This window comes from Balaenoptera acutorostrata, chromosome 4, assembly GCF_949987535.1.
Source record: "Balaenoptera acutorostrata chromosome 4, mBalAcu1.1, whole genome shotgun sequence".
Classification (NCBI taxonomy): domain Eukaryota; kingdom Metazoa; phylum Chordata; class Mammalia; order Artiodactyla; family Balaenopteridae; genus Balaenoptera; species Balaenoptera acutorostrata.
Genome location: NC_080067.1, coordinates 95,656,740 through 95,684,735, shown reverse-complemented (window position 1 = coordinate 95,684,735; position 27,996 = coordinate 95,656,740). Strand labels below are relative to the sequence as shown.

At 35.5% G+C, this 27,996-nt stretch overlaps 1 protein-coding gene across 10 annotated transcripts in view; it reads left to right on the top strand.

The window, feature by feature from the left end:
- The window catches only part of DZIP3 (DAZ interacting zinc finger protein 3), a 118,689-nt gene that overhangs the window by 53,423 nt on the left and 37,270 nt on the right, over positions 1 to 27,996 (top strand). For 8 of the 10 annotated variants that reach the window (XR_451429.2, XM_028167707.2, XM_057545321.1 and 5 more), the window contains 5 exons: positions 206 to 823; positions 2,672 to 2,704; positions 3,786 to 3,955; positions 4,738 to 4,782; positions 21,419 to 21,444. Coding sequence is in view for 9 of the 10 variants with exons in the window: in XM_028167707.2 (XP_028023508.2) it covers positions 206 to 823; positions 2,672 to 2,704; positions 3,786 to 3,955; positions 4,738 to 4,782; positions 21,419 to 21,444 (892 nt within the window). In the remaining variant the exon portion in view is untranslated. The remainder of the gene's footprint in view (positions 1 to 205; positions 824 to 2,671; positions 2,705 to 3,785; positions 3,956 to 4,737; positions 4,783 to 21,418; positions 21,445 to 27,996) is intronic. The other 2 variants (XM_007187136.2, XM_057545323.1) reach the window with 2 other exon arrangements.

Sequence of the window (27,996 nt, the reverse complement as noted above, 5' to 3'; positions counted from 1 at the left end):
GAACATACTGTTTTTGTTTTGATTTTTTGACAGCTAGACAGATAGCAGCATGCTTATTGAGCACTGGCTGTGACAAAGCACTGTACTGTACTTCATTCTTTTGGAATAGTGCCTGTCCTACAGGAGCTTAGGATGTAATGCAAGAAATCACATAGAAAAAGAGCATTAATGTGGAATCTTTTGACTTCTCAAAATTCATTTTCAGATGAAATGCCTATCTTCAAACTTGATTATAATCATTTCTATCATCTGCTTCATATAATTATTGTTTCTGGTACTGACATTGTTCGGCAAATATTTGATGAGGCTATGCCACCCCCTCTTTTGAAAAAAGAGCTTCTTATACACAAGAATGTACTGGAACCCTACTACAACCATCTTTGGACCAATCACCCTTTGGGTGGAGCATGGCATCTGCTTTATCCCCCAAACAAGGAGCTTCCACAGTCCAAACAGTTTGACTTATACCTCCTGTTAGCTCTCATAAAACATTTGAATGTGTTCCCTGCACCCAGAAATGGCTGGAATATGGAACCACTATCTTCTGATCTCTCTAAGTCTGCAGACATCCTGAGGCTGTGCAAATACAGGGATATCCTCCTTAGTGAGATTTTGATGAATGGTCTCACTGAGTCACAATTCAATTCAATTTGGAAAAAAGTTTCAGATATTCTTCTGCGCCTTGGGATGAAGCAAGAAGATATTGACAAAGTGAAGGAGAATCCCATTGAGAATATCTCCCTTGATTACCATCAGCTGTCCATCTACCTAGGCATACCAGTACCAGAAATCATTCAGAGGATGTTATCCTGCTATCAACAAGGTACAAAATAATTATTTACTTAAGCCAGTAAACCTTCACTGAGTGTCTGCTATGTGCCAGATACAGTGCTAAGGGTAGGAGATTCAGTGAGCTCACATTCTTGAGAGAATATCCTCATCAAGAAGCTAATAGAAATTACAGTGCTAGAGATGTGTCCAGAATACCATGGGAAATTCTAGCCTAAGAGAATCCAAAAAGGCTTTCTGGAGATATAATATCTAAGGAGTTCTTAAATGACATGTAAAAGTTAGCCAAGTGAAGAAGATGGAGAAGGATGTTTCAGTAGGAAACAAGAGCAAAGGTACAGAAACATAAAAGTATATTATGGTACAAGGAACTAAAAAGTTTGGCAATACTGAGATTAAAGTAGGGGAGAGTTCATAGAATACATTGAAGAGGATTTCTCTTGCCATGTTGAGGAATTTGTGTTTTCAAAAAGGAATTGTTGAATATTTTTAAGTAGAGGAGTTTTATCACTTCTACAAAATTAAGGATGCCTAAAACCATGAAATACAGGTACTGAGTATTTCAAGAATGCCCTTTTAGACACCATGAGTGTATGTTCCTCCTTTCTATCAGAACCTTGACTTTTGTTTAAAAGTTTGGTCATAGGTAATTTTAAAAATAAGATAACATTTATGCAAGGTCTAAGGTTGTCTAAGGTTGGCGGTGGCCATTCCCAAATATTATTTGTTGTTATGGGGAAGACTTCAGACCTCCTCCCCACATTCCAGGATAGCTTCTCAGCTGTCATGGTGGAAAGCCATGTCAACATCACTGAAACCCTTGCTGTGTTGTTCTAGGTGAATTTTCCTGGTCCCAAGTTATTAGTCATACTACCTGGTGAGCAACTGATGATCACACTGATGCTATTTAAACATATAACTTTCCAAGTTTCTAGTAATTGTTGACCTGGTCCAGATTTTCTTCAGCGATAATTGCTAGGCCCCAATCCCACTCCTTTTGCTAAGGCTCTGGGATTCCATTGTGTTTTCCTACTTAACCTTTAAGAGCTTTCTTTGAAGATAAAAGAAGAGAATGCTGAGTTTGATGCTATAAGAAAGTTAGGCAAGCACCCTTGACTTGTAAATTGGCTTATAAATTAGAGGCTTTTCTTTTTTACATTTACTCTATTAAGATTTTGAATGACAAAAACTTATGAGAATAAAAATATTTGGGAAAGTGAGTTGAGCAATAAATTCAAGGTATTTCAAACAATTTTCACTCTGAAAGTCTAACGAGCTTATTGCTCAAGTCCCTTTAATAGAGGCTTTCCTAGTATCTTATATGTCTTCCCTAGTAGTTACTACAGTTTTGGATTTCATTTGTATATCTGATTATTTGATTAATATCCATTGTCCCCACTAAATCTCTTTGACGGTTATCTTTTTTCTCACCATTCAAACTCTAGAGCCTACCTAACACAGCCTGATATATCATAGGTGCTTAATAAATATTAATGGGCAAGGAGAGAGAGTGCTCATCAGGATTTTGCTTAAAAAAAGGCTCAAACTTTCAATGGAGGTTTGCTTCATGATTGACTATTACTTCATGACCTTAGACTGTAAACTGTAAAAATTTGCTTCTTGGTTTAAAGTGCTTGTGTTCTAGGCATTATCTATTATGAACTATCTTTTTTTAAACCTTTCTTTCTCTAAACATGGGTTTATAACCTTTATGTTATAATCTAATTATGCCTTGTTTAAACTGGATTCGTGAGTGAAGCTGGTTATTTTTAGTTATAATATTTATTGGTGCAGTGTAAAAAATCTTCTGGTTTTTCTTAGTCTGATATTTGTTGGTTACATTTGCAATTATATATCTAAATTTTTTCTTTATGTATCATAGGAATTGCTCTACAGTCAATAACGGGCAGTCAACGTAAGTATGTTTAAAAACCAAATGCCTAAGTGACCTTTCAACCCAGGATAGCTAAGGGGCACCTATAGATTTTTACTCGCTCAGATAAACTGTATGATAAACTGTAATTGTTTGTTATAAGCTCGGAAAATTATATGGTCAGATTACTACTGGTCAGCTGAATCTAGTATGAGCCTTTATTCTGCCTTTGTCTTAATGCACGTGCCCTAGGGTTTACCCTAACAGAGTATTTTAACTTTTGACACACAGGGCACTTCAACAGGCAAAAATGTCTACCTGCTTGCTCTGCCTGCTCATCATATATGCTACTGTTTAGCTTATGTAACTTTTATCTGGTTAACTATCCATTGTTAAGCTATATACTTTTCTGCCAGGTGGTGAGTTGCTAATTTTTTTATTTCTATTTATGTACTGTTGGTGTTTTTAAAACGGAATTCAAATTCTGCAATTAAAATTACACTTAAGAAAATAACACCATAGGTTTTGTTTGGAGTAAAATTATACTTAAGAAAGTAACCCAATGGGTTTTGTTTGGACCATCTGTGACCAGTCAAATGAAGTCCACAAGTTTAGATATTGAATCTCTGGAGCAGTATCAAGGATCATGGTATCAAATAAGTCACATAATTGGGGGCTGATACCCTTTAACAACCTTTGATTATAAAAAAGAAGATAAAAGGGAAAAAATACATCTAGCTTTTCCTTCTCTTCTTTATGTTTCAGACTTATGCCCTAAAATAATACTAGTTGCAATATTTAATAAGGTCAATGTCAGGATACTCAAAAACTTAGTATTTAGAATTGACTTAAGTTCTACATTATCTATATCTATAGTCTGCTTAAGATAACAGTCAAGTATCTTAGCATTTGAGTTTATATTGATTGGTTTCAGGCTAGTATATGTACCTGTTATTTGGTCATTGATAAATGGGCATTTTTTTTTCATTTAGTATTTGAACAGAGTAAGATGTCTTCTATTTCTGGGGTGGTGTTATGGGGGGGAGTAAATATATTTAAGATAGTGATAAGAGGCTAAAATTATATGCATCCAGACTTTGAGTGTTTTGGTTTTAATATTTAGGTATTGAAATAGAAGAGTTACAAAATGAAGAAGAAGAACTAAATCCACCTCTTATGGAGTACAATATAAATGTGAAATCAATCCCTGAAATACAGTTAGCAGAAATGAATAAAGATGGGGCATCGATACCCAGTGAATCTTCAACAGAATCTATTAAAGATCTCCAGGAAGTATAAGTGCTCATTAATATTTGAATTAGAAGAACTTAATCAAGGCTTTTAGTTTGTTGCATGTGCTATTCTTAAAGCCTCCCAGACAATCTTAGTTTATATTTATCATAGTGTTTACACAGAGCTTGAGTTGGAATGGTTCTTTTCCCAATACTTTCTTCCATAATCTTTCCTGCCTTAACCATATATTTTGGCAGCATTTATTGAACACTTATTATGTGCCTGGCACTTGTTTCTTCATCCTGAGTGGTGGAATGGATGTGGGAGGTTAACAGAAAGTAGAAGAAAGCATAGTGGGGAATAGAAGGAGAGAGAAAGGAAGAGAAAACAGGGATATTTCAATGCTGTTTACACAGAGGTAGAATTAAAACCATCCAGGATGTATTTCTTTACAGATAAGTGGTAACAGATATTACGTAGTCACTAAATTCTTCCTAGGCTTAATTTTTCATCTAATGGACCTGAATATGTTGATTTTTTTTAAGGTGCCTTCCTCCTCTGTTAGTCATGCGTGCACGTGTGCAAGTGAGGACCTCTGAGCTCTTTTCAGTAGCCTACTTATTGACATTATATGTTGTTCCTTTATACATCAGTGATTTCTCAAGCAGAAGACTGAGATTAAAATTAAGATGAAAATAATTTTCCATAGCATCTAGAAGGAAAGTATGCTCTATATTAGAAAATAAAAGATCCCAGTGGTTAGAGGAAATACATTTTGTAAAATAATCCATTGTGCAGTTTGAATTGCATATTAAACAAATGACTTATTTCTTACCTATCAGGTTAAGAGTAAACCAAAGAAAAAGAAAAAGACCAAGAATAAAAAGGTAAGAGGCTATATTAGCGTTATAATAGAGGAATGTCTGGTTATGAACACTTAGGTTTAATACATGGTTTTACTATTAGTTAGAACTTAAAATTAGTCCAAGTAGACATGTAGCACAAATGACTTATAAATGTTCATAGCTTACTGAATATATGATTATAGAGAAGTCTATGTAAGATTCTGAAAATGATTTAAACTTACAGTATGCCCTACTTTACTTCCCTAAATCGTAATTTATACATTTAAATATATAAGTAAAGAAACTGAATTAGTCACTTGGACATTTCACTAATTTCTGTGTACCACTCTCATTTTAAAAAATGCCTACTCTGTTTTAAACACAGCTTCTTTTCATATTTTTACAGATAAGTTCAGAAACATTTTTCAAAACCTAAGAAATCTTGATTTTCTCCTTTGTGTCTAACACTCTGCCAACAATGCAATAATGTACAAAAATGGTACAAATCCAAGAAGCTTCTTTATGCCTCTTCCTGTTATTTTAGAGTTGTAAAATGAACAAGTTATGATCTGTAGCGCAGTTTTAGCAAGAAGTCTCTTAATAGCTTGAAAAATTACAAGAGAAAGTCAAGAGTTTTTTTTATTGGCTTAATTCTTTAAAGTTAAGACTTTATTATTTTAGAGCAATTTTTCTGGCTTAGAGCAAAATTGAGAGGAAGATACAGAGATTTCCCATATACCTCCTGCCCCAACACATGCACAGCCTCTTCAACCAAAATTCCCCAGCAGAGTGGTACATTTGTTACAATTGAGGGACCTAAACTCGTATATCATAATTATCCAAAGTCCATACTTTACATTTTGGTTCACTCTTGTTGTTGTACATTCCTATGGATTTGGACTCAAGATAATTTTTTTATTAAGCATATAGCTAACAGCTATGCTATGTAAGCTTTACTGTGAAAAATATGTTATTTTCTGGCTTGAAACATATTTAAAGTCTAGATTATATTCTAAACTGAGTGAGAGTATTTGCCCAACTATGATCTGATAAGTTCATGTTATTAGTCATTTGGAAGTATACACAAACTTTAGTCATAAATGAAATTTTACGCAATGAAAGTAAATTTACAAAATATTTATTGAGGTACAGAACAAAATAAAGATTATTTTATACTCCTATCAGTAAAATGTCAATATAATTTTCATATTTTTTAAAAGACATGAGTATGAATATTTTTTCTTACTTTTAGACCATTCATATATAATAAAACACAACCTGATTCATTAGTTTAGCTGCTATTTTTTATTTTTGCCAAAACATTGGTAAGTTCCAGGTCTAATACTGCATAAGGCTGACCAAGTAAATCTACAGCTATTAGACCACAAATCTAAGCTCCAAGGGTTACAGTGTGTCTCTTCCTTACTTCCAAAAGATTAAAATATGGTAATACTTGGATTCTCAATTTTAGCTAAATGGAAAGCCCCACTTCTATGTCAAATTGAAATTAAACAGGGAATAAACATAAGCAGAAATAATGTAAATGCTACTTAAAATTTATACACTAGTAATATTAAAAATTTCTTATTAAAGTCAGCAACTATCTAGGAATTTTTTTGTTTTTTTTTAAACATCCTAAGTTTACTTCCAATTTATTTTATTAAAAAAATTGAGATACTTTGAAAATAAACTAATTTGATATCAAGATAAAATTTCAGCATCAGAAGAGAGATCTTGTATCTTATATCTTTTATTGAAATTTTGAAGTATAAACCTAAAAAATGCTGAAAAATTTTCATATGACTATTTCATATACAATAGTCCTAGTCATATACTCAATTACTGTTATAGAAGCAAAGAATTGTCTAGTATAATGTAAGCAACCAATTATAAAAAGCTGAGTCAATCAAATTCTCTTATCAAGAGTTCTCCTCATGAAAAATTCTAGCATATAGAAGTTTGTTAGTGTTATACAGAGTGACTATAAAGTCCTTATGTGTGAAATTATGTCCTCTGTTAATTATTTGATTTTCAGCCTGTCTATCTAACAATAGTTGAGGTCCTAAAAACAACTATCAGGGATTCTCTGGATGAAGATGATGATAAAATAAAATTTGTGTAGCAAATAGAGGGGACAATAAGACAACTTCTACCTCTTCTAACTAGTATGTATAGAGGTATAAATAACTCTTTTGAGAGTTCATTAGTTCTTTCTTCCCAATTCCATTCCCTACTCAGAGGGACTGAGGGTTAGGAATAGAAAAGGAAGGTAAAGCAGATAGCAGAAGAATAGAATGCTTTGTGATTGAAGCCTTGGGGAAAAAAGAAATATGGCAGGAAATAAATCAAGCTCTTCAAAGTGGATGTCACCTCTAAAGGGAAGTTGCTGAGATGCATGTAAGACAGGCATGAAGTTGTCCTGGAAAGACCTTAAAAGGAGTTTTAGAAATACAGGTATCTCCCGCTTTTCAAAATTCACTTTACGCCACTTCGTTTTTATGAAAGACCTGCATTAGTATCTGTTTGTGCTAACCAAAAGAAATCTGAAGAGGATTTTTGCTTATACCAAAAAAAGGTACAGACTAACCTCATTTTATTGCACTTTGCTTTATTGCACTTTGCAGATACTGTATTTTTTACAAATTGAAGGTTTGTGGCAACCCTGCATCAAGCAAGTTGGCACCATTTTTCCAACAGCATTTGCTCACTTTGTGTTTCTGTGTTGCATTTTGGTAATTCTCACAACATTTCAAACTTTTTCATTATTATTATTTTATTATGGTGATCGGTGATCAGTGATCTTTTTTTTTAGGTATAGTTGATTTACAATATTATATTAGTTTTGAGTATACAACATAGTGATTCAAAATTTTTACTGATTATACTCCATTCAAAGTTATTATAAAATATTGGCTATATTCCCTGTGCTGTACAATATATCCTTTTAGTTTATTTATTTTATACATAGTAGTTTGTACATCTTAATCCTCTACCCCTATAATGTCCCTCCCCGCTTCCTTCTCCCCATTGGTAACCACTAGTTTGTCCTCTATATCTTTGAGTCTGTTTCTGTTTTGTTATATTTATTCATTTGTTTTATTTTTTAGATTCCAAATATAAGTGATAGCATATAGCATTTGTCTTTCTCTGTCTGACTTATTTCACTAATCATAATACTCTCTAGGTCCATCCATGTTGTTGCAAATGGTAAAATTTCATTCTTTTTTATGGCTGAGTAGTATTCCATTATGTATATATACCATATTTTCTTTACCCATTCATCTGTTGATGGACACTTAGGTTGCTTCCATATCTTGGCTATCATAAATAATGCTGCTATGAACATTGTGGTGCATGTATCTTTTCAAATTAGTGTTTTTATTTTCTCTGGCTGTACACTCAGGAGTGGAATTGCTGGATCATGTGGTAGTTGTACTTTTGGTTTCTTGAGCAACCTCCGTACTGTTTTCCATAGTGGCTGCACCAATTTCCATTCCTACCAAAGGTGTACAGTGTTCCTTTTCTCCACATCCTTGCTGACATTTGTTATTTGTGGTCTTTTTGATTATAGCCATTTTGACACATGTGAGGTGATATCTCATTGTGGTTTTGATTTGCATTTCTCTGATGATTTGCAATGTTGAGCATCTTTTCATGTGCCTGTTGGCCATCTGTATGTCTTCTGAAGAAAAATGTCTATTCAGGTCTTCTGTTCATTATTTAATCAGATTGTTTGGGGTTTTTTTGTTTTTTTGTTTTTTAATATTGAGTTGTATGAACTGTCTGTTTTGGATATTAACCCAGTTTTGGTCATATCATTTGCAAATATTTTCTCCCATTCAGTAGGTTATCTTTTCATTTTGTTGATGGTTTCCTTTGCTGTGCAAAAGCTTTTAAATTTAATTAGGTCCCATTTGTTAATTTTTGCTTTTCTTTCCTTTGCCTTAGGAGACAGATCCAAAAAAAATATTGTTACAATTTATGTCAAAGAGTGCTCTGCCTATGTGTTTTTCTAGGGGTTTTATAGTTTCTGGTCCTAAATTTAAGTCTTTAATCCATTTTGAGTTTATTTTTGTATATGGGGTGAGAAAATGTTCTAATTTCAGTCTTTTACATGTAGCTGTTCAGTTGTTCCAGCACTACTTATTGAAGAGAATGTCTTTTCCCCATTGCATATTCTTTTTTTTTTTTTTTTTTGCTGAATTTAAGATAAATGTTTATTCAAAGCAAGGTATATTTAATTTTTAAAACTTCCTCTAAAGTTAAAAAGAAATTATGAAAATCATGAAAAGGCATACATTTTTAAAGCTATAGTCTTGTAAATATATGCAAGCCTGTTTTCAGGTGGTATAACAGTCATTTTAAACAAAAAAATCAGAAAATATCACCTCCGAAACAAAAAACCAAGTCTTCACCCCCTTTTTTTTTCTTTTTTATTAACATTTTATTATTATTATTTTTTTACACATACACACTGTATTTTATTTTTACAAGAGATAAATAGACTGACACCAAGCATTGTACATGGATGACCACAACAAAAGCAACAATGATTGCCATTACCAAACATGAAACACACTCATACTATGTCATAATATTGACATTCAGTCCAGTAATCCTCCACTGTAACAGCTCCTTTACTTTGCAGTGAAAATTGATTTGTATGTTCTTTGCCTCTGAGTCCTTGTGGGATTTTTTTTTTTAATTCAACAGAAAGTCACAAAAATTATACTCATCATCATCAATTCACTCAGTCCCATGTAATTAATTTTTTTTTCATCTTGATCTTTTGTTAGCACTTTTATGAGTTCATCAGTTTTTCATTAGAGTTCTGAAAATGCTTATTCATTCAGTTCAGCAGTACAGTCAGTTACCAGAAACCTGTAATTGTCAGTCTTTTCCATGAATTTCTTGAAGATGAAACCCTTTTATAGGAACATATTTGCAAAAGCATCAGAGTACACCCAGAACTGTCTGTAAATGACAAAAGGCTTAAAAGTGACCACAGTTAAAGATTTGATGAAAGTTCATAATAATGCAGTTGACAAGAAAATTAGTTATTTCTGAGATATACATTTTAAAGTAATAACTAGGATTATGACTTATAACATTATACCAGAATATATAAGATTTTTAGAAATTTCATGTAATGTCTGAAACATTTATATTGACATATTTCCATACAAATAACCCAATGAAAGTTTAGTATTAGTTGTTTTGTTTGTTTGTTTTTTTATACTGCAGGTTCTTATTAGTCATCAATTTTATACACATCAGTGTAAACATGTCAATCCCAATCGCCCAATTCATCACACCACCATCCCCACCCCACCGCAGTTTTCCCCCCTTGGTGTCCATATGTCTGTTCTCTACATCTGTGTCTCAACTTTGCATATCCCATTGCATATTCCTGCCTCCTTTGTCATAGATTACTTGATCATAAGTGTGTGGGTTTATTCCTGGGTGGCTCTCTATTCTATTCATTTGATCCATGTGTCTATTTCTGTGCCAGTACCATACTGTTTTGATTACTATAGCTTTGTAGTACAGTCTGAAGTCAGGGAGCATGATACCTCCAGCTCTGTTTTTCTTTCTCAGGATTGTTTTGGCTATTCAGGGTCTTTGAATTTTCATACAGATTTTAGAATTATTTGTTTTAGTTCTGTGAAAAATGCCATTGGTATTTTGATAGGGATTGCATTGAATCTGTAAATTGCTTTGGGTAGTATGGTCATTTTAACAATATTAATTCTTCCAATCTGTGAACATGGTATATCTACCCATTACTTTGTGTTATCTTCAAATTCTTTCATCAGTAGCTTTAGTTTTCCAAGTACAGGCCTTTTACCTCCATGTATTTATTCCTAGGTATTTCATTCTTTTTGATGCAATGGTAAATGGGATTGTTTTCTCAGTTTCTCTCTCTGATATTTCTTTGTTAGTGTACAGAAATGCAACAGATTTCTTTTTTTTTTAATTAATTTATTTACTTATTTATTTTTGGCTGTGTTGGGTCTTTGTTTCTGTGCGAGGGCTTTCTCTAGTTGCGGCGAGCAGGGGCCACTCTTCATTGCGGTGCGCGGGCCTCTCACTATCGCGACCTCTCTTGTTGTGGAGCACAGGCTCCAGACGCACAGGCTCAGTAGTTGTGGCTCACGGGCCCAGTTGCTCCGCGGCATGTGGGATCTTCCCAGACCAGGGCTCGAACCCGTGTCCCCTGCATTGGCAGGCAGATTCTCAACCACTGCACCACCAGGGAAGCCCTGCAACAGATTTCTGTATATTAATTTTGTATCCTGTGACTTTACTGAATTCACTGATAAGCTCTAGTAGTTTTCTAGTGGTGTTTTTAGGGTTTTCTATGTATAATATCATGTCATCTTCAAACAGTAACAGTTTTACTACCTCCCTTCCAATTTGTATTATTTTTATTTCTTTTTCTTGTCTGTGGCTAGGACTTCCAAAATAGTGTTGAGTAGAACTAGCAAGAGTGGGCATCATTGTCTTGTTCCTGACGCTTTCAGCTTTTCACCATTGAGTATGATGTTAGCTGTGGACTTATCATATATGGCCTTTATTTTGTTGAGGTATATTCCCTCTGTACCTACTTTGTGGAGAAATTTTATCATAAACAGATGTTGAGTTTTGTCAAAAGCTTTCTCTACATCTCTTGGGATGATCATATGATTTTTATTCTTCAGTTTATTAATGTGGTATATCACATTGATCGATTTGTGGATAGTGAACCATCTTTGTATCCCTGGGATAAATCCCACTTGAAATGATCAGTGATCTTTGGTGTTACTATTGTAATTTATGTATTTTGGGATTCCACAAACCATGCCCATATAAGGTGGCCACCTTAAAAGATAAATGTGTGTATTCTGACTGCTCCACCAACCAGCCGTTCCCTCATCTCTCTCCCTCTCCTTGGGTTTTCTTATTCCCTGAGATGCAACAATATTGAAAAAGACCAATTAATAACCCTACAAAGGCCTCTAAGTGTTCAAATGAAAGGAAGAGTTGCAGGTCTCTCACTTTGAATCAAAAGCTAGAAATGACTAACCTTAGAGAGGAAGTTATGTTGAAAGCTGGGATAGGCCAAAAGCTAGGCCTCTTGTGCCAAAGAGTTAGCCAAGTTGTGAACGCAAAGGAAAAGTTCTTGAAGTAAAGAGCTACTCCAGTGAACACAGGAATGGTAAGGAAGTGAAACAGCCTTATTGCTGATAAGGAGAAAATTTCAGTATTCTGGATAGAAGATTAAACCAGCCACAACATTCCCTTCAACCAAAGCCTAATCTAGAACAAGGCCCTAACTCTCTTCAATTCTGTAAAGCCTGAGAGAGGTGAGGAAGCTGCAGAAGAAACGTTTGAAGCCAGCAGAGGTTGGTTCATGAGGTTTAAGGAAAGAAGCCATCTCCATAACTTCAGAGTACAAGGTGAAGCAACAAGCGCTGATGCAGAAGCTGCAGCAAGTTATCCAGAAGATCTAGCTAATATAATGAATGAAGGTGACTATACTAAACAACAGATTTTTCAATGTAGACAAAACAGCCTTCTATTGGAAGAAGATGCCATCTAGGGCTTTCATAGCTAAAGAGGAGAAGTAATACCTGGCTTCAAAACTCCAACACACAGGCTGACTCTCTTGTTAGGGACTAATGCAGCTAGTGATTTTAAGTTGAAGCCAGTGCTCATTTGCCATTCTGAAAATCCTAGGCTCCTTAAGAATTATGCTAGGGGCTTCCCTGGTGGCGCAGTGGTTGAGAGTCTGCCTGCCAATGCAGGGGACACGGGTTCGAGCCCTGGTCTGGGAGGATCCCGCATGCCACGGAGCAGCTGGGCCCGTGAGTCACAATTACTGAGCCTGCGCATCTGGAGAGGCCGCGATGATGAGAGGCCCTGCGCACCGCGATGAAGAGTGGCCCCCACTTGCCACAACTAGAGAAAGCCCTTGCACAGAAATGAAGACCCAACACAGCCATAAATAAATAAAATAGTGTTTAAATAAATAAAAATAAAAATAAAAAGCCAGCTTGTATATCACCTGCTCTTTAAAAAAAAAAAAAAAAAAAAAAGAATTATGCTAAATCAACTCTGTCTGTACTCCCGAAATAGAAGAACAATGCCTGGATGACAACACATCTGTTTACAACATAGTTTACTAAATATATTAAGTCTACTGTTGAGACCTACTGCTCAGAAAGAAAGATTTCTGGATGTTGGTTCAAGATGGCGGACTAGAAGCACGTGTGCTCACTCCCTCTTTCGAGAGCACCAGAATCACAACTAACTGCTGAACAATCATCAACAGGAAGAACTAGAACTTACCAAAAAAGATACCCCACATCCAAAGACAAAGGAGAAGCTGCAATGAGACGGTAGGAAGGGCACAATCACAATAAAATCAAATGCCATAACCACTGGGTGGGTGACTCACAAACTGGAGAACAATTGTACCACAGAAGTCCACCCACTGCAGTGAAGGTTCCAAGCACCACGTCAGGCTTTCCAACCTGGGGGTCTGGCAATGGGAGGAGGAATTCGCAGAGAATCAGACTTTGAAGGCTAGCGGGATTTGACTGCAGGATTTTGACAGGACTAGGGGAAACAGAGACTCCACTCTTGGAGGGCACACACAAAGTAGTGTGCACATAAGGACCCAGGGGGCAGGAGCAGTGACCCCATAGGAGGCTGAACCAGACCTACCTGCTACTGTTGGAGGGTCTCCTGCAGAGGCGGGGGATTGCTGTGGCTCACCACAGAGACAAGGACACTGGCAGCAGAAGTTCTGGAAAGTACTCCTTGGCATGAGCCCTCCTGGAGTCCACCATTAACCCCACCAAAGAGCCTGTAGCCTCCAGTGCTGGGTTGCCTCAGGCCAAACAACCAACAGGGAGGGAATTCAGCCCCACCCAGCAGCAGACAAGCAGATTAAAGTTTTACTGAGCTCAGCCCACCAGAACAACACCCAGCTCTACCCACCACCAGTCCCTCCCCTCAGGAAGCTTGCACAAGCCTCTTAGATAGCCACATCCACCAGAGGGCAGACAGCAGAAGCAAGAAGAACTACAATCCTGCAGCCTGTGGAACGAAAACCACATTCACAGAAAGAAAGACAAAATGAAAAGGCAGAGGGCTATGTACCAGATGAAGGAACAAGATAAAACCCCAGAAAAACAATTAAATGAAATGGAGATAGGCAACCTTCCAGAAAAAGAATTCACAATAATGATAGTGAAGATGATCCAGGACCTCGGAATAAGAATGGAGGCAAAGATCGAGAAGATGCAAGAAATGTTTAACAAAGACCTACAAGAATTAACAAAAAAACACCTAGAAGAATTAACAAACAGACATGAACAATACAATAAATGAAATGAAAAAATACACTAGAACGAATCAGTAGCAGAATAACTGAGACAGAAGAACAGATAAGTGACCTGGAAGACAGAATGGAGGAAGTCACTGCCACAGAAGAGAATAAAGAAAAATGAATGAAAAGAAATGAAGACAGCCTAAGAGACCTCTGGGACAACATTAAACGCAACAACATTTGCATTTTAGGGGTCCCAGAAGGAGAAGAGAGAGAGAAAGGACCTGAGACAATATTTGAAGAGATTAGAGTCAAAAACTTCCCTAACATGGGAAATAAAATAGCCACCCAGGTCCAGGAAGCGCAGAGTCCCAGGCAGGATAAACCCAAGGAGAAACATGCTGAGACACATAGTAATCAGATTGACAAAAATTAAAGACAAAGAAAAATTATTAAAAGCAACAAGGGAAAAACGACAAATAACATACAAGGGAACTCCCATAAGGTTAACAGCTGATTTCTCAGCAGAAACTCTACAAGCCAGAAGGGAGCAGCATGATATATTTAAAGTGATGAAAGGGAAGAAGCTGCAACCCAGATTACTCTACCCGGCAAGGATCTCATTCAGATTTGATGGAGAAATCAAAAGCTTCACAGACAAGCAAAAGCTGAGAGAATTCAGCACCACCAAACCAGCTCTAAAACAAATGCTAAAGGAACTTCTCTAAGTGGGAGACACAAGAGAAGAAAAGGACCTACAAAAACAAACCCAAAACAATTAGGAAAGTGGTAATAGGAACATACATATTGATAATTACCTTAAACGTGAATGGATTAAATGCTCCAACCAAAAGACACAGGCTCGCTGAATGGATACAAAAACAAGACCCATATATGTGCTGTCTATAAGAGACCCACTTCAGACCTAGGACACATACAGACTGAAAGTGAGGGGATGGAAAAAGATATTCAATGCAAATGGAAATCAAAAGAAAGCTGGAGTAGCAATACTCATATCACATAAAATAGACTTTAAAATAAAGAATGTTATAAGAGACAAGGAAGGACGTTACATAATGATCAAGGGATCAATCCAAGAAGAAGATATAACAATTATAAATATATATGCACCCAACATAGGAGCACTTCAATACATAAGGCAAATACTAACAGCTATAAAAGGGGAAATCGACAGTAACACAATAATAGTGGGGGACTTTAACACCTCACACCAAAGGACAGATCATCCAGACAGAAAAATAACAAGGAAACACACGCTTTAAATGATACAATAGACCAGATAGATTGAATTGATATTTATAGGACATTCCATCCGAAAACAGCAGATTATGCTTTCTTCACAGGTGCACACGAACATACTCCAGGATAGATCACATCTTGGGTCACAAATCAAGCCTGGGTAAATTTAAGAAAATTGAAATCATATCAAAGCATCTTTTCTGACCACAGCACTATGAGATTAGAAATAAATTACAGGGAGAAAAATGTAAAAAAACCACAAACACATGGAGGCTAAACAATCCATTAATAAATAAACAAGAGATCACTGAAGAAATCAAAGAGGAAATTTAAAAATACCTAGAAGCAAATGACAATGTAAACACAATGGCCCAAAACCTATGGGATAAAGCAAAAGCATTTCTAAGAGGGAAGTTTATAGCAATACAGTCCTACCTCAAGAAACAAGAAAAATCTCAAATAAACAACCTAACCTTACACCTAAAGCAATTAGAGAAAGAAGAACTAAAAAATCCCGAAGTTAGCAGAAGGAAAGAAATCATAAAGATCAGATCAGAAATAAATGAAAAAGAAATGATGGAAATGACAGCAAAGATCAATACAACTAAAAGGTGGTTCTTTGAGAAGATAAACACAATTGATAAACCATTAGCCAGACTCATCAAGAAAAAAAGGAAGACTTAAATCAATAGAATTAGAAATGAAAAAGGAGAAGTAACAATGGACACTGCAGAAACACAAAGCATCATGAGAGATTACTACAAGCAACTATATGCCAACAAAATGGACAACCTGGAAGAAATGGACAAATTCGTAGAAAAGTACAACCTTCCGAGACTGAACCAAGAAGAAGTAGAAAATATAAACAGACCAATCACAAGCACTGAAATTGAAACTGTGATTAAAAATCTTACAAAAAGCAAAAGCCCAGGACCAGATGGCTTCACAAGCCAATTCTATCAAACATTTAGAGAAGAGCTAACACCTATCCTTCTCAAACTCTTCCAAAATATAGCAGAAGGAGGAACACTCCCAAACTCATTCTACGAGGCCACCATCACCCTGATACCAAACCAGACAAAGATGTCACAAAGAAAGAAAACTACAGGCCAACATCACTGATGAACATAGACACAAAAATCCTCAACAAAATACTAGCAAACAGAGTCCAGCAGCTTATTAAAAGTTTCATACACCATAATCAAGTGGGGTTTATCCCAGGAAAGCAAGGATTCTTCAATATACACAAATCAATCAGTGTGATACAGCATATTAACAAATTGAAGGATAAAAACCATATGATCGTCTCAAGAGATGTAGAAAAAGCTTTTGACAAAATTTAACATCCATTTATTATAAAAACCCTCCAGAAAGTAGGCATAGAGGGAACTTACCTCAACATAATAAAGGCCATATATGACAAACCCACAGCCAACATCATTCTCAATGGTGAAAAACTGAAACCATTTCCACTGAAATCAGGAACAAGACAAGGTTGCCACTCTCACCAGTATTATTCAACATAGTTTTGGAAGTTTTAGCCACAGCAATTGGAGATAAAAAAGAAATAAAAGGAATCCAAATCGGAAAAGAAGAAGTAAAGCTGTCACTATTTGCAGATGACATGATACTATACATAGAGAATCCTAAAGATGTCACCAGAAAACTATTAGAGTTAATCAGAGAATTAGGTAAAGTAGCAGGATACAAAATTAATGCACAGAAATCTCTTGCACTCCTATACGCTAATGCTGAAAAATCTGAAAGAGAAATTAAGGAAACACTCTCATTTACCATTGCAACAAAAAGAATAAAATACCTAGGAATAAACCTACCTAAGGAGACAAAAGAACTGTATGCAGAAAACTACAAGACACTGATGAAAGAAATTAAAGATGATACAAATAGATGGAGAGATACACCATGTTCTTGGATTAGAAGAATCAACATTGTGAAAATGACTCTACTACCCAAAGCAATCTACAGATTCAATGCACTCCCTATCAATCTCCCAATGGCATTTTTAACAGAACTAGAACAAAAAAATCTTAAAATTTGTATGGAAACACAAAAGACCCCGAATAGCCAAAGCAATCTTGAGAAAGAAAAACGGAGCTGGAGGAATCAGGCTCCCTGACTTCAGACTATACTACAAAGCTATAGTAATCAAGACAGTATGGTACTGGCACAAAAACAGAAATATAGATCAATGGAACAGGATAGAAAGCCCAGAGATAAACCCACACACATATGGTCACCTTATCTTTGATAAAGGAGGCAAGAATATACAGTGGAGAAAAGACAGTCTCTTCAATAAGTGGTGCTGGGAAAACTGGACAGCTACATGTAAAAGAGTGAAATTAGAACACTCTCTAACACCATACACAAAAATAAACTCAAAATGGATTAAAGACCTAAATGTAAGGCCAGACACTATAAAACTCTTAGAGGAAAACATAGGCAGAACACTCTATGACATAAATCACAGCAAGATCCTTTTTGACCCAGCTCCTAGAGAAATGGAAATAAAAACAAAAATAAACAAAAATGGACCTAATGAAACTTAAAAGCTTTTGCACAGCAAAGGAAACCATAAACAGGATAACCCTCAGAATGGGAGAAAATATTTGCCAATGAATCAACAGACAAAGGATTAATCTCCGAAATATATAAACAGCTCATGTAGCTCAATATTTAAAAAAAAAAACCCAATCCAAAAATGGGCAGAAAACCTAAATAGACATTTCTCCAAAGAAGACCTACAGATGGTCAAGAAGCACATGAAAAGCTGCTCAACATCACTAGTTATTAGAGAAATGCAAATCAAAACTACAATGAGGTATCACCTCACACCAGTTAGGATGGGCATCATCAGAAAATCTACAAACAACAAATGCTGGAGAGGGTGTGGAGAAAAGGGAACCCTCTTGCACTGTTGGTGGGAATGTAAATTGATGCAGCTGCTATGGAGAACAGTATGGAGGTTCCTTAAAAAACTAAAAATGGAATTACTGTATAACCCAGCAATCCCACTACTGGGCATATACCCAGAGAAAACCATAATTCAGAAAGACACATGCACCCCGGTGTTCATTGCAGCACTATTTACAATAGCCAGGACATGGAATCAACCTGAATGCCCATCGACAAGACGAATGGATAAAGAAGGTGTGGTACATATATACAATGGAATATTAATCAGCCATAAAAAGGAACGAAGTTGGGTCATTTGTAGAAATGTGGTTGGACCTAGAGACTGTCATACAGAGTGAAGTCAGAAAGAGAAAAACAAATATCATGTATTAACGCATATATGTGGAACCTAGAAAAATGGTACAGATGAACCAGTTTGCAGAGCAGAAATAGAGACACAAATGTAGAGAACAAACGTATGGACACCTGAAGGGGGAAAGTGGGGGGTGGGTGGTGGTGAGATGAATTGGGAGATTGGGATTGACATATATACACTAATACGTAAAAAATAGATAACTAATAAGAACCTACTGTATAAAAAATAAATAAAATAAATTCAAAAAAATAAAGTAAAAAAAAATAAAAGACAAAGATTTCTTTCAAAATATTACTGCTCATTGACAATGCATCTGCTCACCCAGGAACTCTGATGGAAATGTACAATGAGATTAATGTTGTTTTCATGCCTGCTAACACAGCATCCATTCTGCAGCCTGTGGATGAAGGAGTCACTTGGACTTTCTAGTCTTATTATTTAAGAAATACATTTTGTGAGGCTGCAGTTACCATAGATAGTGATTCCACTGATGGATTTGGGCAAAGTCAATTGAAAACATTCTGGAAGGATTCACCTTTCTAGATGCCATTAAGAATATTCATAATTCATGGGAAGGGGTCAAAATATCAACAGTAACAGTAGTTTGGAAGAAGTTGATTACAGCCCTAATGGATGAAACTGAAGGATTTAAGATTTCAGTAGAGGAAGTAATTGCAGATGTGGTGAAAATAGCAAGAGAACTGGAAATAGAAGTGGAGCCTGAAGATGTTACTGAATTGCTGCAATCTCGTGATAAAATTTAATGGATGAAGAGCTGCTTCTTATAGATGAGCAAAGAAAGTAGTTTCTTGGATGGAATCTACTCCTGGTGACAGTGCTGTAACAACTGTTGAAATGACAACAAAGGATTAAAATATGACAGAAACTTAGTTGATAAAACCAGGGCAAGGTTTGAGAGAATTGACACCAATTTTGAAAGAAGTTCTACTGTGGGTAAAATGCTGTCAAACAGAGAAATCATTCGTAAAAGGAAGAGGCAATTAATGTGACAGACTTCACTGTGGCCTTATTTTAAGAAATTGCCACAGCCATTTCATTTTCAGCAACCATCACCCTGATTAGTCAGCAGCCATCAACATCAAGGCAAGACCATCTACCAAAGAAAAGACTACAGTTTGCTGAAGGCTTAGATGATGGTTAGCATTTTTTAGCAATAAAGTATTTTTAAATTAAGGTGTACACATTTTTTAAGACATAAGGCTATATTGCACACTTAATAGCCTGCAGTATAGTACAAACATATATGAACTGGGAAACCAAAAAATTCATGTGACTTGCTTTATTGCAATATTCACCTTATTGGGGTTGTCTGGAACCGAACCTTCATTACCTCTAAGGTATGCCTGTAATTGCTTCTTTACTTTATGCCATTTCAGTTTATGAAAGGTTCCAAAGGAATGCTCTACTTTTGGATAGCAGGGGAACCTATACTTAACTATACTAGATATGTTCATTATGAACAATCAAAGGTCTTTTCAACCTAGTTATTCAAGTACACTAGAACCAAGGCAGGAGTTAATAATTCTAAATTGTAAAATCAAATTGGCACTGGACATTGATCAGACAATGAAATGCAAAAATCCTCTTACTATAGAGACAATAAAGCAAAACAAATTAGTAAGTATATCATGGAATCTGTGGGGAAAGAGGCCTGAAGTTTCTTGTAAACAAGAGGTGGTAGTAGAAATTAATACTGTAATTTATATGACAATAATTGATACTCAATAGAAGGGTGATATATAAGAGTAATTAATACTCTTAATTTAGTATGTTAACTGTCATTGATATTACCTTTATTTAATAGGTTGCCTTTATAGTTTTATTTTAATGAAAATAAAATATAGGGCTGTTTAATAGTTCCTCCCAATTCTGATCTCCCTAACACTTTTTCCCTATAAGATTCTTAATATATCAATCTGCTTTCTCTTTACATGTAGATTTTCAAGAACTCTTGTAATTAGTATCGGATTCCATAAATGAAAATTATGTACACAATTGCAATATCTGTCCCAAGATATTGCAATAGATACAAACTCTGCCGCAGCACTCACTTCCAATATCTGAATCAGTGATTTTCAAGTTGTGTTTCATGACTCAGTGGTAGATTATAAAATCAATTTGGTGCGTCACAACTATCATTTTAAAAAAAGAAATAGTATGAATAAAAAAAATTTCAGAGTTCATCACGCATTGTGTTAGTTTGGGCTGCTATAGCAAACTACCATAAACTGGGTGGCAAAAACAACATTATTCACGGTTCTGGAGGCTGGGAAATTCAAGATCAAGGTGCCAGCAGATTCAGTGTCTGGTGAAGGCTGTCTTCTTAATTTGCAGACAGCTACCTTTTCACTGTATCATCACACGTTGGAGAAAGAGAGTGATCAAGCATGCACAAGCGAGCAAGCTAGCTCTCTGGTCTCTTCTCATAAGGGTGCTAATCCCATCATGAGGACTCCAAATCATCTAAACCTAATTACCTCCCAATGGCCATACCTCCAGTTACCATCACACTGGGGGTTAGGGTTTCAACCTAAGAATTTTGGAGGCACACAAACATGCAGCCCATAACACACATAATATGAGTAAGGTTTATTTCATGGGACTTAATATTTCAGTTTTATGCTTATGTATAAAAATATATATGTAAGTACATTTGAGTTATAGTGTAAATTATATTTCTTATTTTGGTTGTGGTCAAAAAGCTTGAGAAATGCTGACCTAAATGCAGTTAGATCACTATGCTGTATCAACATAGTTGATACATAATACTAATTCTTGATGTTATTTTTCAGAATAAGGAATCTAAAGAAGAGCAAGTGTAAGTATTCGTTTATTTAATTTTTAAATCTGTCTTAGTACTGTCAAAGTGTGCTTTGCCAGAATGACACAGCCTTGCTTTAGAACGTGTTCTCACTAAGAGAAGAATAGACAGTTTTTTTGTCTTAGTAAGTTGTAAGGTTTTTTTATTGAAAGTGACAAAAAGTTAAGTTATCATTTATTTTGGGAGAATAGAATCTCTTGCCATTTTCCTATCAATGTATGGCTACTCAAGAGTCATCCAATGCTAACTGCTTTCTTCAAGGACTAAATTTGGCTCCAGCATAAAATCCTTTAAAATATAGTCTAGATTGTAGTTAGCCAAATATAGACTAAGTTAAACTTAACCTTAGAGGCAGATTATTGTTTGTCCCAGTGACCCCTTTTACAAAAGAGTTTCATTTGGTTTGGTTTGGTTTGTTTAATTAACCTGAGATGTTTTTATTGATTTTTTAACCCCAGTTGTTAACGGTGAATTTTGAACCTTTACTGGAAACCTTTTAATGTCTAAAGAACATTGCAAGCTATATTCTACAACCATATGATTAATGACAGTGTAGTAGAGGAAGGAAGTGGGGGAGACATTCCATAAAGAGATCATTATACCCACCAAAAAGTTGTTACTTTAGAGAATTAGTTACTTTAGAGAACTCTCTGTGAGGACATAACTTAAGATAACTTTAAAATGGTAACAAGAACATATTTTGTTAACTTTAAAGCCATCAATTTTAGTTGATATTTTCTCATTGATTAATGGACATGATCCACTCGGTAAGTTAATAGTTCATCATCCAAGATGGGTTTTCACTTTCTTTGTCAACAAGTTGAGCCACTAATGTAATAGTTTTTTTTTTTTTAATACAGCAGCTTCTTATTAGTTATCCATTTTATACATATTAGTGTATCTATGTCAATCCCAATCTCCCAATTCATTCCACCACCACCACCCCCCACCGCCACTTCCCCCCCATGGTGTCCATACGTTTGTTCTCTGCATCTGTGTCTCAATTTCTGCCCTGCAAACCAGTTCCTCTGTACCATTTTTCTAGGTTCCACATATATGCATTAATACATGATATTTGTTTTTCTCTTTCTGACTTACTTCACTCTGTATGACAGTCTCTAGGTCCATCCACGTCTCTACAAATGATCCAATTTCGTTCCCTTTTTATGGCTGAGTAATATCCCATTGTATGTATGTACCACATCTTCTTTATCCAGTCGTCTGTCAATGGGCATTTAGGTTGCTTCCATATCCTGGCTATTGTAAATAGCACTGCAATGAACATTGGGGTGCATGTGTCTTTTTGAATTATGGTTTTCTCTGGGTATATGCCCAGTAGTGGTATTGCTGGGTCGTATGGTAATTCTATTTTTAGTTTTTAAGGAACCTCCATATTGTTCTCCATAGTGGCTGTATCAATTTACATTCCTACCAACAGTGCAAGAGGGTTCCCTTTTCTCCACACCCTCTCCAGCAATTTGTTGTTTGTAGATTTTTTGATAATGCCCATTCTAACTGGTGTGAGGTGATACCTCACTGTAGTTTTGATTTGCATTTCTCTAATAACTAGTGATGTTGAGCAGCTTTTCATGTGCTTCCTGGCCATCTGTGTGTCTTCTTTGGAGAAATGTCTATTTAGGTCTTCTGCCCATTTTTGGATTGGGTTGTTTGTTTTTTTAATATTGAGCTGCATGAGCTGTTTATATATTTTGGAGATTAATCCTTTGTCCGTTGATTCATTTGCAAATATTTTCTCCCATTCTGAGGGTTGTCTTTTTGTCTTGTTTGTAGTTTCCTTTGCTGTGCAAATACTTTTAAGTTTCATTAGGTCCCATTGGTTTATTTTTGTTTTTATTTCCATTACTCTAGGAGGTGGATCAAAAAAGTTCTTGCTGTGATTTATGTCAAAGAGTGTTCTTCCTACATTTTCCTCTAAGAGTTTTATAGTGTCCAGTCTTACATTTAGGTCTCGAATCCATTTTGAGTTTATTTTTGTGTATGGTGTTAGGGAGTGTTCTAATTTCATTCTTTTACATGTAGCTGCCCAATTTTCCCAGCACCACTTATTGAGGAGACTGTCTTTTCTCCATTGTATATCCTTGCCCCCTTTGTCATAGATTAGTTGACCACAGGTGCATGGGTTTATCTCTGGGCTTTCTATCCTAGTTCATTGATCTACATTACTGTTTTGTGCCAGTACCATATTGTCTTGATTACTGTAGCTTTGTAGTGTAGTCTGAAATCCGGGAGCCTGATTCCTCCAGCTCTGTTTTTTTCCCTCAAGACTGCTTTGGCTCTTCGGGGTCTTTTGTGTCTCCATACAACTTTTAAGATTTTTTGTTCTAGTTCTGTGAAAAATGCCATTGGTAATTTGATAGGGATTGCATTGAATCTGCAGATTGCTTTGGGTAGTATAGTCATTTTCACAATATTAATTCTTCCAACCAGTCGAAGAACATGGTATATCTCTCCATCTGTTTGTATCATCTTTAATTTCGTTCATCAGTGTCTTATAGTTTTCTGCATACAGGTCTTTTGTCTCCCTAGGTAGGTTTATTCCTAGGTATTTTATTCTTTTGGTTGCAATGGTAAATGGGAGTGTTTCCTTAATTTCTCTTTCAGATTTTTCATCATTAGTGTATAGGAATGCAAGAGGTTTCTGTGCATAAATTTTGTATCCTGCAACTTTACCAAATTCACTGATTAGCTCTAGTAGTTTTCTGGTGATATCTTTAGGATTCTCTATGTATAGTATCATGTCATCTGCAAACAGTGACAGTTTTACTTCTTTTCAAATTTGTATTCCTTTTATTTCTTTTTCTTCTCTGATTGATGTGGCTAGGACTTCCAAAACTATGTTGAATAATAGTGGTGAGAGTGGACATCCTTGTCTTGATCCTGTTCTTATAGGAAACGGTTTCAGTTTTTCACCATTGAGAATGATGTTGGCTGTGGGTTTGTCATATATGGCCTTTATTATGTTGAGGTAGGTTCCCTCTATGCCCACTTTCTGGAGAGTTTTTTTCACAAATGGGTGTTGAATTTTGTCAAAAGCTTTTTCTGCATCTATTGAGATGATCATATGGTTTTTCTTCTTTAATTTGTTAATATGGTGTATCATATTGATTGATTTGCTTATATTGAAGAATCCTTGCATCCCTGGGATAAATCCCACTTGATCATGGTGTATGATCCTTTTAATGTGTTGTTGGATTCTGTTTGCTAGTATTTTGTTGAGGATTTTTGCATCTATATTCATCAGTGATATTGGTCTGTGATTTTCTTTTTTGTAGTATCTTTGTCTGGTTTTGGTATCAGGGTGATGGTGGCCTCATAGAATGAGTTTGGGAGTGTTCCTTCCTCTGCAATTTTTTGGAAGAGTTTGAGAAGGATGAGTGTTAGCTCTTCTCTAAATGTTTGATAGAATTCACCTGTGAAGCCATCTGGTCCTGGACTTTTGTTTTTTGGAAGATTTTAAATCACAGTTTCAATTTCATTCCTTGTGATTTGTCTGTTCATATTTTCTACTTCTTCCTGGTTCAGTCTTGGAAGTTTATACCTTTCTAAGAATTTGTCCATTTCTTCCAGGTTGCCCATTTTATTGGCATAGAGTTGCTTTTAGTAGTCTCTTAGGATGCTTTGTATTTCTGCAGTGTCTGTTGTAACTTCTCCTTTTTCATTTCTAATTTTATTGAATTGATTCCTCTCCCTCTTGATCAGTTTGGCTAAAGGTTTATCAATTTTGTTTATCTTCTCGAAGAACCAGCTTTTAGTTTTATTGATCTTTGCTATTGTTTTCTTTGTTTCTATTTCATTTATTTCTGCTCTGATCTTTATGATTTCTTTCCTTCTACTAACTTTGGGTTTTGTTTGTTCTTCTTTCTCTAGTTCTTTAGGTGTAAGTTTAGGTTGTTTACTTGAGATTTTTCTTGTTTCTCGAGGTAGGCTTGTAAAGCTATAAACTTCCCTCTTAGAACTGCTTTTGCTGCATCCCATAGGTTTTGGATCGTTGTGTTTTCATTGTCATTTTCTCTAGGTATTTTTTTATTTCCTCTTTGATTTCTTCAGTGATCTCTTGGTTATTTGTAATGTATTGTTTAGCCTCCATGTGTTTGTGTTTTTTACGTTTTTTTTCCCTGTAATTCATTTCTAATCTCATAGCGTTGTGGTCAGAAAAGATGCTTGATATGATTTCAATTTTCTTAAATTTACTGAGGCTTGATTTGGGGCCCAAGATGTAATCAATCCTGGAGAATGTTCCGTGCGCACTTGAGAAGAAAGTGTAATCTGCTGTTTTTGTGTGGAATGTTCTATAAATATCAATTAAATCTATGTGGTCTATTGTGTCATTTAAAGCTTGTGTTTCCCTATTAATTTTCTGTTTGGAAGATCTGTCCATTGGTGTAAGTGAGGTGTTAAAGTCCCCCACTATTATTGTGTTACTGTCGATTTCTTCTTTTATAGCTGTTAGCAGTTGCTTTATGTATTGAGGTGCTCCTATGTTGGGTGCCTATATATTTATAATTGTTATATCTTCTCCTTGGATTGATCCCTTGATCATCTGTAGTGTCCTTCCTTGTCTCTTGTAACATTCTTTATTTTAAAGTCTATTTTATCTGATATAAGTATTGCTACTCCAGCTTTTTTTTGATTTCCATTTGCATGGAATATCTTTTTCCATCCCCTCACTTTCAGTCTGTATGTGTCCCTAGGTCTGAAGTGGGTCTCTTGTAGACAGCATATATATGGGTCTTGTTTTTGTGTCCATTCAGTGATCCTGTGTCTTTTGGTTGGAGCATTTAATCCATTTACATTTAAGGTAATTATTGATATGTATGTTCCTGTTACCATTTTCTTAATTGTTTTGGGTTTTTTTTTTTATAGGTCCTTTTCTTCTCTTGTGTCTCTCACTTAGAGAAGTTCTTTTAGCATTTGTTGTAGAGCTGGTTTGGTGGTGCTGAATTCTCTTAGCTTTTGCTTGTCTGTGAAGCTTTTGATTTCTCTGTCAAATCTGAATGAGATCCTTGCTGGCTAGAGTAATCTTGGTTGTAGGTTCTTCCCTTTCATCACTTTAAATACATCATGCTGCTCCCTTCTGGCTTGTAGAGTTTCTGCTGAGAAATCAGCTGTTAACCTTATAGGAGTTCCCTTGTATGTTATTTGTCATTTTTCCCTTGCTGCTTTCAATAATTTTTCTTTGTCTTTAATTTTTGCAAATTTGAGTACTATGTGTCTTGGCATGTTTCTCCGTGGGTTTATCCTGTATGGGACTCTCTGCGCTTCCTGCACTTGTGGCTATTTCCTTTTCCATGTTAGGGAAGTTTTTGACTGTAATCTCTTCAAATATTTTCTCGGGTCCTTTCTCTCTCTTCTCCTTCTGGGACCTCTATAATGCAAATGTTGTTGCATTTAATGTTGTCCCAGAGGTCTCTGAAGCTGTCTTCATTTCTTTTCATTCTTTTTTCTTTACTCTGTTCCACAGCAGTGAATTCCACCATTCTGTCTTCCAGGTCACTTATCCGTTCTTCTGCCCCAGTTATTCTGCTATTGATTCCTTCTAGTGTATTTTTCATTTCAGTTATTGTATTGTTCATCTGTGTTTGTTTGTTCTTTAATTCTTCTATGTCTTTGTTAAACACTTCTTGCATCTTCTCAGTGTTTGCCTCCATTCTTTTTCCGAGGTCCTGGATCATCTTCACTATCATTATTCTGAATTCTTTTTCTGGAAGGTTACCTATCTCCACTTCATTTATTTGTTTTTCTGGTATTTTATCTTGTTCCTTCATCTGGTACATAGCCCTCTGCCTTTTCATCTTGTCTGTCTTTCTGTGAATGTGGTTTTTGTTCCACAGGCTGCAGGATTGTAGTTCTTCTTGCTTCTGCTGTCTGCGCTCTCTGATAGTTTTTGTGTGTGTGTGTTTTTTCATGCTGTATCTAGATACCATAAAAATAACTTACTAAAGAATGAAACAATATTATCAGTCATTTGGCTCATTTTGACTTACAGCATAGACCCAAACCTGGATGATCATCAAATCATGCAGTGAGCTTTGTTTTTAAATGAGAATTTTCAAATACACACAAAAGTAAAGAGAATAATATATCTACATTAGTATGTATACCTATCATCCTGATTTGACAGTTATCACTGTTTTTCCACATTTGCTTCATTCTTCCCTTAACATTTTGTCCTTTTTTGAACGTTTTCAGTCCCAAACATCATATAATTTTACCTCTACATGATTCAGTTTGCATCTCTTTAATAAGAGATGAATATTTTCCTATATTATATCACAATGCTATTATCATAATTTAAAAATTTAGGAATAATCTTTTGGAGCTTTTCAAAACTACAGATTCATATTTTTACAGTGTTGGGGTGTCAGAAAAATGTAATTTTTTAACAGGTTTTTAAGCAATATGGAAAACTGATTGGGTTTTGGAACTGTGGTCTACACAAGCAGTTTATTTCATTGAACTTTCCAAAATATTTGAGTCAGTCTAGAATACTTCAGTGATACCTAATGACTGTTTTATAGTGTTTTACAA